Here is an 11,990-nt window from a genome sequence, read left to right on the forward strand (position 1 = left end):
AAAGTCTGGTTACATCCATCTTGTGGAATGCAGTGACAAACCCCGGCTCCGAATTCGACCTGTTTCAGATAAGACTAGTGACGACTGGACCGTTTACGATTCGCTATAGATATCATCGACGAGACCCAGCAGTTTGTTCGACTGACTGCACAATCGACTTTCTCTGAGGCCTCCCATTTCCCCATTATTTCGGCCCATCATGGTCAAGCGCAAGAACGTGTCCCACGGATCATCCGAATACACCATGGCCGACTCAAACTCGAACGGCAGTTCGACACCTTCGAGTACTTTTGAACCTGCCGTCGGACCTGTCCCCACGCCATTTCGACAACCCAAAGATATAGAATGTTGGGGACACAGAGGTGCTTCTGCGCTGCTTCCTGAAAATACGTGAGTCATTGCGTGGTCTCCCGCCGTCGCAGCTGCTGATGTCGTCCAGCCTTGCAAGTTTTCGAGCTGCGATTGAAGAAGGGGCAGAGGGTATTGAGAGTGGTACGTGGTCGTGTCTGTCGATATTGTGTCCGAGCTCATCTGCGTCAGACGTTCACGCCACCGCCGATGGAGTCATCTTGATGTTTCATGATGCCGACCTTGATCGGACGACGGATGGAACCGGCTTGATCAGGGTCCAGCGATGGCATGGCGGTATTGAGTGAGTGACAGAGGATAAGCTTTTAGTCTGTTTCTGACATCGCAGACATGTCCGGACAAAGGCACAACCCCCTCAACCTATACCTCGTTTCGAGGAGCTCGTTGCGTTGCTGATGGAAGTGAGTTTTCACCAGCGCGAGGTCATCTTCTGGAAGCTCATGGATGCGACAGTCCAACAACCGTCACGTCTCTCTCAATGTAAGCTGACACAAATACTCATCATACTGGCAGGATCTGACTTTGTTTTAGATTGACTGCAAGATGCAGAATGATCCAGAAAAGCTGTTTGTAAGTGCTGTTCGGACCTAATCGACCATTATCAGTAGTCTCACAACCCTTAGCCTGAAATGGCTCGTGTCATCTCGTGAGCTTGATGACCTATCATTCGTTGGATTGATCGGCTCATTATTCCCAGACAACACGAAAACTGGGAGCATGATCTCGCTCCTAGGTTAATCCTCGGATTATGGCATCCTCAATTCCTCAAAGCCGCGTTCAAATACCTTCCTCTTCTGACGCGTTATCACATTGGGTTTTCGCCCAACGTCGTTCGCAAGTGAGTACAACCCCGTGCGAGGGACAATGTGATCTCATGAGACACCATCTAGATATTTCTGGGACACATGCCATGGCTTTTCACTCAATTTCGCGTGCCTCATGGGTCAGGAAGGTCAGAATTTCATGGAGGACTGCCGAAAGGCAGGCAAAGAGATATGTGTTTGGACCGTCAACGATCCAGTCGAGATGAGGACCGCCATGACTTGGGGTATCAAGGCCATCCTGACCGACAAAGTGTCAGTCATGACATCCCTTCGAAGCGAAGTGAGCAATTGGATGGCCTCTCATCGTCTCCGAGGTCAAAATGGCTGACGCGCATATCAACGCAGGTCTGTTCCGATCCTTCCAAGCTCCAGATCCCAGGCTTGTATCGATACGCTTTCCCATGGTCTCACTGGCGCTACTACTCTTTTGCCCACGTATGCTTCGATCGCCTGATTCCCCTTTGGCTTTCTGCTCACGGCAAGCTCCCACGTGATCCTCAACATCCTCCCGGCTGGTTCGACTTGCAATTATCCTCTCCCTTGTCTGTCCAAACGCTATTGTGGCTTCCGTCACTGTTCCTTCGTGGAGGATGACCATCCCGCCTCTTTGCTCTAATCATTGCCTTGCTGCTTGACAATCGTAGATGCTTATCGAGCGCTCATTCATCGACCTACTCAGGTGAGTGCATGGCCTGTTTCTTAGTCTCGATAGAGAAGTGCCATTCGGCTGAAAGACTACAGATCCGCCTCATATGCCCCAGGTCCATTGGTTGTTCCTGATCTAGGAGAACTTGGCATGTCGGCAGACGCAGCGACAGCGTCGATAAATGGAACAATTAGCTCGACTGCCGTGGCGGCATAATGTCGGGCAACCAGCCGGCCAGGAGTAGCGAATTCTAGAGCAGTGCACAGACAGGCGTAGATGGCGATTTCAAAGCACGATCAAAGATTCACAACGGACAATTATTCAACCTGTAACGATACACGATGAGACACGGAGAACGAGTCCATCCCACCCGTACATAGCATTCCTTTCAGTCTATGTAGACATCCCATTGCCATGAAGGGCACAGCACTGTCCCATGGGACAATTTCCGAGTCGATGTCGAGTGGCCAATGGGACAGCACTTCTTATCGTGACAATGTCCGCTGGGCCGGAATTTGAGGAAAAGTCCAAATTCCATCGAACGTGTCTGCCAGTGAACTGTTGATTCGTTGTCGACCCGTCCGCAACTCACTCAGCCTGACAAGCGATGGGCAAGACACTTGTCGTATTTGACTTTGATTGGTCATTTGTCGATCAGGATACCGATCGATGGGTATTCGAGGTGCTCTCGACAAAGCTCAGAAGACTCCTCGAGACTAGGAAGAGCGCCGGGAGTCAATGTACGCCAGACGTAGTGTGAGTGTAGTGAGCGAGCACCATGAGTCAAGCAGAGAGACGCGCATTATTTGCGCTGAGATCTGATCTTCTGCCTGCTGGCTTGACTGTAATATCACATCGCTGATAAGCTGGCTAGCAACGACACCATGGGTGATCTTGCTGAGGAGGGGTTCACCAAAGATCAGGTCCTGGACGCCCTGAGGATATTGCCATTTGTGAGTAGGCTGAAAGACACTCCCTTTAAATGTGTCCTGATAGGCTCCCAGCATCCCGCCATGCGCCGCGCTGTCCTCGGTCTAAGGGAGCGGAATCCCAATGTCGAATATCTATGCCTCTCCAACTCCAACGAAGTGTACATAAGCACTATCCTTGAGGTGAGAGGAAGGAATGTAGACTAACGATGCTATATTGACCTTCAAATCTAGCGTCACGGCCTGACAGACCTATTCTCCAATATAATCACCAACCCCGCTTCATGGAATAGCTCAAACTCCAACCGATTAGATATCGGCCGTCGAGTACCGGCAAACGGCCCTCAACACGATTGCAAGGTCGGATGCTTAGCTAACATGTGTAAAGGAGAAGAATTGGAGGCCTATATCTCTGAGCGAGGTGGCAGGAGTTCGTATGAGAAGATCGTGTATATTGGTGATGGTGGAAACGACTTTTGCCCACTATTACGGATGAAAGAGGGTGACTGGGCGCTCGTGCGGAAGAACATGGAGCTAGATGCCAGGATCAAGAACGAAGGCGAGAAGGAGGGTCTGAAAGTCGAGGTGAAGAAGTGGTCTCAAGCTTGGCAGATTGATGAGTGAGTCAAGAGGCCAACAGGCGGTGGTGGCGATCAAAGCGGCTGACACAAGGAACACCAGATACTTTCAGGAACTGTAACTCCGTGCGCCTGAAGGATCCCTGACAGAAGAGTACAGTACGAGTCGGAAGTCCGACTGATGAGATGCAAACATAGAGCTGTTTGAGTCGTATATGCATACAAAATAATGTCGATAGGCTTGCCACTTGCCATCCTGTCGATCGTAAATGCTCTGATGATATCTCCATCTCGGACCATGTCCATGACTCCCATGCTCTTCCTCTGCAGCCTTTTGACAGACAGGAAATCGGGCTATATCCTGCTTGTCTTTGCCCTAATAACTGTCCGACACAATCTATATCTTGAATGCACCAGCGGACCCCTTGGCAGCATGCAACGAACTCCAAATACCTCGAGCTGATTCGGCTCCAGGAGCATGTTGAAGTTGAAGGTTCTTCATTGATCTGATTTGCAGGCCAGAAGCATTGAGTAGGATGTCGACCTGCAGTCGTGTGTCATGTGAGCAATTGATTCTGAGCGTCTTGGTGCCTCCTCATCTCACCTTCTTTGCAACTTCTGATTGAGTCAACTTGTTCACACAAATGACCTTGTCTCTCCCATTGACTGTGACCGTATTAGCACAGCCTTGCGGTGAGACTAATAAGACTCACCATAGTGGCCTCTCAGCAATCCGTTCCCGTTACGATGGACCATCCTGACTACGAATTCGACATCTGGGTTGGCTTGTGCAACCTTGACAAAAGGACCCTTGAGATATGATCTAGTAGAAAGTGTCAGGTTCAACGGTCATGTGGTACTCTTCCCCCGTCCTTGTCATCCGCTTTCTCTGCAATGGACCTACGAGCCTCCCCGAAGTCCAAAAGACAACTACTCACCTTAATCCGTCATGTACCGGTGACCAATCGCTGTAATCCAAGATCAATTTTCTCAACGGCGTCAAGAAGTGACCATATCCAGGAATGGTTTGAGTCTTCGCGAAGAGCTTGTTCTTCGGTAACACTCTCATTGTGTCGATGATTGACCGGTGTAGACTATCGCTCATCGACTGGTATCGTAGATGGCATCTCAGCATCCAAAGATCTTGGGATTAAATATTTCGAAAATATGTGGAATTAAATAATGTTTATGACCTCTTTCAGTCACGGTCTCTCGCGTCCCGTCGCCGTGCATGAACATTTCAGCAGCGACAGAGTAGCCTGGTGTTCGACATTGCGCTCCAGCGAGAGTGAGAGCATTACTTGTATCAGATAACGAGGTCCTGACTGATATAAATCATACTAGATCGATACTTAGGACCACTGTGGCATACCCAATCTTCGACGTCCACCATGTCCAGTATCGAGCTCATCAACCCAAAAGCCGAAAGTGTCAGGCGGACACAGGCACTGCAGGTCAACACGGTGAGTCGCATGCTGTGCCATTGGTATTGGGGCTGATATAAGATAGGCCGGAGCTGTTGGCCTCGCCAATGTAGTCAAAAGCAATCTTGGTGAGCATCACTCTGCCCACTTGTTTCAGAAGCTAATATCATCCTAGGGCCACGAGGAACAATCAAGATGTTGGTCGATGGCTCGGGTCAGATCAAGATGACAAAGGTGGCATTCTATGGGCTCGTCACATTATCTCAGCTAACGCCAATTGCCACAGGACGGGAAGGTCCTGCTCTCCGAAATGCAAATTCAGGTATGTGCATGGACCCTTCATACAAGATGTCATGTTGACTGCAGCAGAACCCGACAGCAGCTATGATTGCACGTACAGCCGTCGCTCAGGACGAGCAAGTTGGAGACGGAACAACCTCTGTCGTCTTGCTCGTTGGAGAACTGTTGAAGCAGGCGGACAGGTACATTCAGGAAGGAGTTCACCCTCGAGTCATTGGCGAAGGATTCGACATGGCTAAGAAGGAGGCTTTGTCGGTGAGCTGCTGAATTCACCCAGAGGCAGGCTCAGCCATTGACGTTTGTCTCAGTTCCTCGAAACCTTTAAGCAATCTCCTAACCTTGACCGAGCCAATCTCATCAACGTCGCTCATACCTCCCTCTCCACCAAACTCCACTCTGCTCTCGCTCAGAAGCTTTCCGCAGACGTCGTTGATGCCGTTCTGGCCATCCGGCCACAGGAGGATGAAAAGGGCTGGAGGGACCCTATCGACTTGCACATGATTGAAGTGATGAAGATGCAGCACAAGGTCGACACGGACACTCAGTTGGTCAAGGGTTTAGTGATGGACCACGGAGCCAGGCATCCTGACATGCCGAAGAGGGTCGAAAATGCCTACATCCTCACTTTGAACGTTTCACTGGAATACGAAAAGACGTGAGTCGAAGTGCCGGACCTGCGAGTGCTCCAAGTCAACATGCTTACAGACGCTTAGCGAGGTCAACTCTGGTTTCTTCTATTCATCAGCTGAACAACGTGAAAAGCTCGTGGAGTCCGAGAGGAGATTCGTCGACGCGAAGCTGAAGAAGATTGTCGAGTTCAAGAACGCCGTCTGCGACCAGGCCGTTGGATCCGGAGAAAAGCAGAAGAACTTCGTCGTCATCAACCAGAAGGGTATTGATCCAATGAGTTTGGACGTTCTGACAAAGGCCGGGATCTTGGCTTTACGACGTGCCAAACGTAGGAACATGGAGAGGTAGGCCGTGCCCTCCTTGTTCTGTCACCCCTATGCTCATACCCGGGTCTAGATTGCAACTGTGCTGCGGTGGTGTGGCTCAAAACTCTGTCGAGGATCTCACACCTGACGTCCTGGGATGGGCGGGATTGGTTTACGAGCATACACTGGGCGAGGAGAAGTACACCTTTGTAGAGGAGGTCAAAGAGCCAAAGAGCGTGACTATGCTCGTGAAAGGTGAGCTTGATGGCCAGAAACCGCAGCTCACCCTCACCTCAGGCCCGAACGCGCACACTATGACCCAGATCCAGGATGCTCTTCGCGATGGGTTCCGGTCGGTCAAGAACGCCCTGGAAGACAAATCACTCGTGCCCGGAGCTGGAGCCTTCGAAGTGGCGTGCTCTGCACACTTGGGAACCGCCTTGAAATCTAGTGCGAAGGGCAGGACTAAGCTTGGAGTCGCTGCGTTCGCGGAGGCTCTCTTGGTCATCCCCAAGACGCTTGCGTCAAACGGAGGATACGATGTTCAGGATGCCATTGTTGGACTGCAGCAGGAGGCAGAAGAAACGGATGATCCCGTTGGACTGGATTTGAGGTCCGGAGAGCCTATGAATCCTGTTGTGGAGGGTATCTGGGACAACTACAGAGTCAAGAGGCAAATGCTACATTCCAGGTGGGCTAAACTGCATCGTGACTTTTGATCCTAACAGCTGAACCGCGAAACAGTTCCGTCATCGCTGTCAACCTCTTGAGCACAGACGAGATCCTCCGAGCGGGTCGTTCATCGTGAGCTAGTCTCTGGTTGCTCCGCTGCATGACTGATCGCCTCCTAGACTCAAGCCTGAAGGTGCTATGTGATGACCGTAGAGAGCGAGTTGATTGGAGGGACTATGACTATATGTATGCATCTACACGTCACCACGATAGGCTACCACCCTGCGCTTTATTAATTTCCAAACCGGCGGTCCGAGATCCGAAATTGAATTCCAATATTTTGGAACCGTTGATTTTTTTCCAACGAGGACCAAGGTCTTGGTGGCTTGAACGGCTTTGTCTTCTCGACGAGCATCGGCAGGAAGCTCATTCCTTCCTCACTTACAGCTCGCTTCGACGATTTGGTCTGCCTGCTGGCTAGCCACGACTGTTCACCATGTTGTCCCGGTCCCTGCGACGTGCGGCTATCTTTCCAGCGGAGATTACACCTCGAAATGCCTTGCGACAAGCAACACGACTCATAAGCCGACGAGGCATCGCTAGTACTGCTGCACGATGGCAAGATGTGAGTCACAAGAGGGCTCCTCGTCGTGTCTGACAGCGTGAGCTAGCTTCGCAAGACACCGCTGTACGAGTTTCACGTTTCCCAATCCGCGAAAATGGTCCCTTTTGCTGGATTCTCCATGCCCTTATCCTACGGCGATATAGGCCAAGGTGAGAGCAGTCAAGAGACCATACGCTAGCTATCTGTGGCTGATTTGGCCATCTCAGTGGCTGCACACAACCATGTCCGGACAGCTGCAGGTATATTCGACGTCTCTCACATGCTGCAACATCGCTTCACGGGTGATTCTGCCGAAGCCTTCCTCATGTCTCTTTGCCCTACTTCACTGGACGCCCTCCCGCCTTTCACCTCGTCTCTGTCTGTCCTCCTCAATGAACAAGGAGGTATCATTGACGACATGATGGTCACCAAGCAATCGAGCTCGGAAGCCTACTATGTCGTTACGAACGCCGGTCGGATCAAGGAAGATAAAGAGTTGATAAGGGAGAAATTACGAGACTGGAACGAATCTCACCAGAGTGAACCGGTCAGATGGGAGACTCTGGACGGCTGGGGACTATTGGCGTTACAGGGACCTAAATCCGCCGAGGTGTTGCAGGCTTTGATCAAGGATGTAGATCTGACAAGCCTCAAATTTGGAAAGAGCGTGTTTGCTCCGGTCGGTCACGACAAGGTCAAGTGCCATATCGCTCGTGGAGGATACACCGGAGAGGATGGCTTTGAGGTGAGTGAGAGAGAGAGATTAGCCTCACAGTCAGGCTGGGGAGCAGGTCTGACTACCGATGATCCAGATCTCGATCCCTCCGCAACACACTGTGGCATTGACCAAGGAGATAGCGTCCAATCCCGATGTCATGATGATTGGCCTCGGAGCCAGAGACTCACTCCGGCTGGAAGCTGGAATGTGTCTCTACGGACATGACCTGAACGAAGCTATCAGTCCAGTAGAAGCGGGACTGACATGGACCATCGGTGAGGCAACCGTCTGGACCCTTGAGATTCGTGAATGTCAATTGACGTCTCAATAGGCAAAGAGCGACGATCAGAAGAAGCCAGCCCATTCCCAGGGAAATCTCGGATCTTGTCTGAGATTGCCAACGGTCCATCCAGACGACGGGTAGGATTACAAGTTGAAGGCCCACCCGCAAGAGAAGGCAGCAAGATCTTCGACAGTACAGGCACACAGGAGATCGGTAAGTCATCAGTCTACCAGCACAGGGCATTGCATTGATCAACTGCAGGAATCGTGACTTCCGGTATTCCCTCACCTACAACTGGCACCAACATTGCCATGGGATACGTCGCATCTGGGCATCACAAGAAAGGAACTGAAGTTCAGGTTGAAGTCAGAAAGAAGCTCAGACCGGCCTTCATTCGACCCATGCCATTTGTTCCTCCAAAATACTACAAATGATCCACCATCGAGCTTTGGGTATGACATGAGCCATGCATCTCTGTTTTGGGAGTACCGTTGCGTATCGAAGCGCCATGGAAACCCTCAAGGAGAGGCGAGAACGACGACTGCTCTCAAGGAAACACATGCTGTACTGCGAATGACTTGGCGCGACGCCACGCGCACCCCTCCTACTGCCAGAAGATCGTATGGACATCCTCCTTCGCGAAGGACCTCCCGCAAGCCGGGCACTTGCGTTGTCTCGTCTCAATCCGCGAGTCGAGACAGGGCGCACAGAAAGCTAGCATTGAAAGTGAGTGATCGTGCCTTCAAAGAAAATCAAGATACACACTGTGATAACACCCATTGATGACCTTGCTTCGCATGTTGTGCTTGCATGACTGACACTTGAGGACGGCCTGAAAGCAAGTCAGACAGCACGCCTGAGAGTCGTAGAGGAGCTCGTCCTCACCCAGAGCTTTTCAGTCTCATCCTTTTGGTCCTGATCAAAGACTGCCCCTCCAGAAGTTTTGGCCCGCTCCTCGCGTTCTTGGTATCGCTTGATGACAATTGCATTGCTCTCCACTTCCTCTTCCAACTTTTCTCTGGTTGACTTTTCAGCGGCATGAGCCGCTACTCGCTGACGCATGACGGCCTGTGCATCTGCCAGCGAACTCTGAGATTCAGACAGTCGAGTTTCCAATTGGATCTTCTCAGAAGATACCGATGCGAGTCGGCGTTGGAGATCCATAGCCTCGGTTTTGAGCGCAGTGAGGCCTTTCTCGTGCGTGGCCTAGCCGTCCCGTCAGCTGCGGAAGACTCCACGGGGAATGTAACTCACCAGCTGAGCATTGAGTGCCTTTTCCACCTCCTGTGCCTTGTCAAGCATTTTAAGCTGTTTCTCTACACTCCGCTGAGCCGTCTTGCATTCCACATCAATCGCTTCCTTGGTTCGCATCGCTTGAAAATACTTATTGTCCGCCTTGGCCTTTTCCGTCGCCAAACGACCCATTTTGAGTTCCGTGTCCTTCAGGTCGAATACTTTGCTGTGCGCCGTCTTGTCCAGGCCTTCCCATAGCTTTGACAGACCCTCCACCTCGGTGTACAACGCGTTGGTCGATGCCTCTGCTTCGGAAAGTTGAAGCTTCAACTTGGCATTCTCCTTGTCCGCAGCGTCCAGTTTCTGTGCCAGTTGCTGAATATCCTCCACAGCCTCGGGATTCGGACCTAGGACTCGTTCGTAGCGTGACAGTGTCCGACGGGCTGCCTCGAGATCGGCTTGGAGGGATTCGGATGCCGAGTTGTTGGATTGGGATATGGCTGATACCTGGCTTCTGAGATCCCTGCTTATCGTCAGAATCCTGATCTTGTCACGCGCAGCAGAGACTCACTGCAATTTCTCCTCCAGATCTTTGACGTAGTCGCCATCGATGCCGCCGTCTCCGCGAAGAAATGACAGATATCCCGCTGAGCCAGCTTCCGCCCCCAGCTTGCCCTTGAGTCTTGTCACCTCGGAGGAGAGCAACTGTATACGATCCTGCGAGAACGTCAGCCTGGCACTACGACGACTCATCCATCTGTAGACTTACCGCTCGAGCGTTTGCAAGCTTTTCCATTTCACCCGCAAAATTCATCTTTTCAATCTCCTTCGCCTTGAGTTCTGCCAACTCAGCCGCCGCATCATCCCTGAGTCCTCGTATTCTCGCTAAATCCGCATCTTTTCTCGCGTTCTGCTGTCTCAACACATCCGTCTCTGCCTTCTTGTCGGAAAGTGCATAGTTCTGGAACTCCTGATTGTTCGCAGTAAGTCGATCTAACCGTTGTTCGGAAGCCTCGAATCGCTGTTGCGCGCCCGTGGCCAGGTCCATTTGGATGGCCAATTGTTGAAGATACACTTGGAAGAATGGTGATTGCCGCAGCATGGCTTCGGTGGGATGAGACACCTGTTACATGAGCTAAACGACCCTCGCGCCGGACTCACGAGAAGTCTCAACTGATCACACTCTTGCTGAAGAGCGGTGTGTTCTGCTCTCAGAGTTTCTAACAGTTTCAGTCTAGAGTCCGCCTTTGCCTCGAGCTCTGCAGAGTTGACAATGAGGGTGGTAGGACCATTGGCTTGATTGTCCATAGGCTGAGACGAGGACTGTCAGTTTTGAGACGGTTAGCTATAGATCTCGCTTACATCCTCGGCTTTGCCATTCGGCGTTGCGTGTCCAGACCCGTTCGCAATCTTCTCCAGAGATGGCGATGCCATACTACTCGTTTGCGCCTCTAATTCTTTTATCCGCTTATCATGTTCCATACGCTGTCTATCCAAGGCTTTTTGTGCACGTAACAAGTCCCGCTCGAAGTTGTGTGAGGAATCGGAGAGTGAGACTATCTGAGATTGCAGCTTCTGTACGTTTGCGCGCATAGTGCTGGCCTTTTGCTGCTGTCAGTCTCGATCACGACTTGTGAGTAATTCTGAAACCCACCTCTGCTTCCGCTCGAATGCTCCTAGACACAATCTCATCACTGGACGGTCTTGTATTCGGATTTGACTTGAGAATAGTCTCCACCAGGTGAGTAGTCGCTGGCAATCTTGATTCTAGTGCGGTTTTGAGATGCTCATGCGGTAAGGAAGGGTCAAGGACGGCTGAACAACATATTATTCAGCAAAAGGTATTTGACAGAAGTGAATCTCGACTGACGTTCAAGGGCAGTTTGAACGTTGGTTTTGTCCGCTGGGCAGAGTGATCGAACGGCGGCAACCAGCTAAGCAGATGATCAATTTACATTCCGGGGGGATTCACCAAGACACGAACCTGGTTCCAGCAGATTTCGACAGCTTGAACAGAAGCCTGCAGCTTTTGTTCCTGAAGTTTGATCTCATCGGCTCGCCTCCGCTCAGCTTCCTCACGCCGACGGTTTTCCAGCATCTGTCGGTAGATAGCCTCTTTGCGATGTGTCTGGCCAGTCACGCGTCAGTCAACCGATCCTTGATTGCTGGAATCCGGTTAAAAACAGAACACGAATGTAGGCGGAACATTGAGAGCAGAGGGGTCGCGCGACCCAGAAGGTATACCGTCAAGCGGATGTCAACTCACTTCCATGACTTTCTGCCATTCTTCTAGACCCGCATCTTCTAGGTTGACAGCTGGCGGAGGTGATGCGAGTCCTGTAGCCCTCCGTTTGAGTGGAGAAGGTCCATCATCTACACCCGATTCGCGGACTCGCTTCAAGTCCGCGTTCATGGTGGGTGGTGTCTGGGTACTTAGGCAAGGGTATCCAAAGCGTCCGTCCAAATCTCGCGTCT

The 11,990-nt window shown here is 51.4% G+C and overlaps 6 protein-coding genes across 6 annotated transcripts; 4 read left to right on the forward strand and 2 right to left on the reverse strand.

The window, feature by feature from the left end:
• Positions 1–199: 199 nt before the first annotated feature.
• BD324DRAFT_647464 (putative glycerophosphodiester phosphodiesterase) lies at positions 200–2,055 on the forward strand (the record flags this gene model as incomplete). Its single annotated transcript, XM_022017663.1, has 12 exons — positions 200–390; positions 440–492; positions 541–652; positions 698–770; positions 823–849; positions 901–939; positions 993–1,015; positions 1,067–1,207; positions 1,260–1,473; positions 1,539–1,628; positions 1,838–1,872; positions 1,935–2,055. 12 exons carry the CDS (start codon positions 200–202, stop codon positions 2,053–2,055), a joined length of 1,119 nt encoding a protein of 372 aa, XP_021874216.1.
• A 391-nt stretch (positions 2,056–2,446) lies between these two features.
• Positions 2,447–3,468, forward strand: BD324DRAFT_647465 (phosphatase phospho-type; the record flags this gene model as incomplete). Its single annotated transcript, XM_022017664.1, has 5 exons — positions 2,447–2,595; positions 2,714–2,792; positions 2,844–2,951; positions 3,003–3,388; positions 3,450–3,468. 5 exons carry the CDS (start codon positions 2,447–2,449, stop codon positions 3,466–3,468), a joined length of 741 nt encoding a protein of 246 aa, XP_021874217.1.
• A 119-nt stretch (positions 3,469–3,587) lies between these two features.
• BD324DRAFT_611184 (hypothetical protein) lies at positions 3,588–4,468 on the reverse strand. Its single transcript, XM_022014247.1, has 4 exons — positions 4,285–4,468; positions 4,060–4,169; positions 3,951–4,012; positions 3,588–3,890 (listed from the first exon to the last, which is right to left on the reverse strand). Exons 1-4 carry the CDS (start codon positions 4,449–4,451, stop codon positions 3,744–3,746), a joined length of 486 nt encoding a protein of 161 aa, XP_021874218.1. The 5' UTR covers positions 4,452–4,468; the 3' UTR covers positions 3,588–3,743.
• A 107-nt stretch (positions 4,469–4,575) lies between these two features.
• BD324DRAFT_596075 (chaperonin Cpn60/TCP-1 family) lies at positions 4,576–6,951 on the forward strand. The gene is made up of 12 exons (XM_022013855.1): positions 4,576–4,634; positions 4,691–4,809; positions 4,856–4,898; positions 4,946–5,004; positions 5,057–5,092; positions 5,140–5,325; positions 5,379–5,725; positions 5,784–6,044; positions 6,097–6,260; positions 6,303–6,696; positions 6,750–6,809; positions 6,857–6,951. The coding sequence occupies exons 2-12, from the start codon at positions 4,738–4,740 to the stop codon at positions 6,879–6,881; spliced, it is 1,647 nt and encodes a 548-aa protein (XP_021874219.1). The 5' UTR covers positions 4,576–4,634; positions 4,691–4,737; the 3' UTR covers positions 6,882–6,951.
• A 63-nt stretch (positions 6,952–7,014) lies between these two features.
• Positions 7,015–9,181, forward strand: BD324DRAFT_596077 (glycine cleavage system T protein). Its single transcript, XM_022013856.1, has 6 exons — positions 7,015–7,302; positions 7,349–7,451; positions 7,509–8,026; positions 8,094–8,274; positions 8,331–8,495; positions 8,544–9,181. The coding sequence occupies exons 1-6, from the start codon at positions 7,174–7,176 to the stop codon at positions 8,714–8,716; spliced, it is 1,269 nt and encodes a 422-aa protein (XP_021874220.1). The 5' UTR covers positions 7,015–7,173; the 3' UTR covers positions 8,717–9,181.
• On the reverse strand, positions 8,887–11,928 carry BD324DRAFT_647469 (BRE1 E3 ubiquitin ligase-domain-containing protein; the record flags this gene model as incomplete). The annotated part of the gene is made up of 12 exons (XM_022017665.1): positions 8,887–8,996; positions 9,048–9,114; positions 9,168–9,488; positions 9,537–10,038; positions 10,087–10,232; positions 10,285–10,638; positions 10,677–10,826; positions 10,878–11,117; positions 11,170–11,330; positions 11,386–11,449; positions 11,500–11,643; positions 11,782–11,928. The coding sequence occupies 12 exons, from the start codon at positions 11,926–11,928 to the stop codon at positions 8,887–8,889; spliced, it is 2,406 nt and encodes an 801-aa protein (XP_021874221.1).
• Positions 11,929–11,990: the final 62 nt, after the last annotated feature.

This window comes from Kockovaella imperatae, assembly GCF_002102565.1.
Source record: "Kockovaella imperatae strain NRRL Y-17943 chromosome Unknown BD324scaffold_1, whole genome shotgun sequence".
Lineage (NCBI taxonomy): Eukaryota > Fungi > Basidiomycota > Tremellomycetes > Tremellales > Cuniculitremaceae > Kockovaella > Kockovaella imperatae.

Excerpts from the sequence above, each read along its gene's own strand:
- BD324DRAFT_611184 (XM_022014247.1), bottom strand. The coding sequence starts at position 4,451 with ATGAGCGATAGTCTACACCGGTCAATCATCGACACAATGAGAGTGTTA. Across the intron at positions 4,170-4,284 it reads CCGGTACATGACGGATTAAG|ATCATATCTCAAGGGTCCTT; the intron begins GTGAGTAGTTGT and ends ACTTTCTACTAG. Across the intron at positions 3,891-3,950 it reads AATCAGAAGTTGCAAAGAAG|GTCGACATCCTACTCAATGC; the intron begins GTGAGATGAGGA and ends ACACGACTGCAG.
- BD324DRAFT_596077 (XM_022013856.1), top strand. The coding sequence starts at position 7,174 with ATGTTGTCCCGGTCCCTGCGACGTGCGGCTATCTTTCCAGCGGAGATT. Across the intron at positions 8,275-8,330 it reads GGGACTGACATGGACCATCG|GCAAAGAGCGACGATCAGAA; the intron begins GTGAGGCAACCG and ends ACGTCTCAATAG. Across the intron at positions 8,496-8,543 it reads TACAGGCACACAGGAGATCG|GAATCGTGACTTCCGGTATT; the intron begins GTAAGTCATCAG and ends GATCAACTGCAG.
- BD324DRAFT_596075 (XM_022013855.1), top strand. The coding sequence starts at position 4,738 with ATGTCCAGTATCGAGCTCATCAACCCAAAAGCCGAAAGTGTCAGGCGG. Across the intron at positions 4,810-4,855 it reads AGGCACTGCAGGTCAACACG|GCCGGAGCTGTTGGCCTCGC; the intron begins GTGAGTCGCATG and ends GATATAAGATAG. Across the intron at positions 6,810-6,856 it reads CTCCGAGCGGGTCGTTCATC|ACTCAAGCCTGAAGGTGCTA; the intron begins GTGAGCTAGTCT and ends ATCGCCTCCTAG.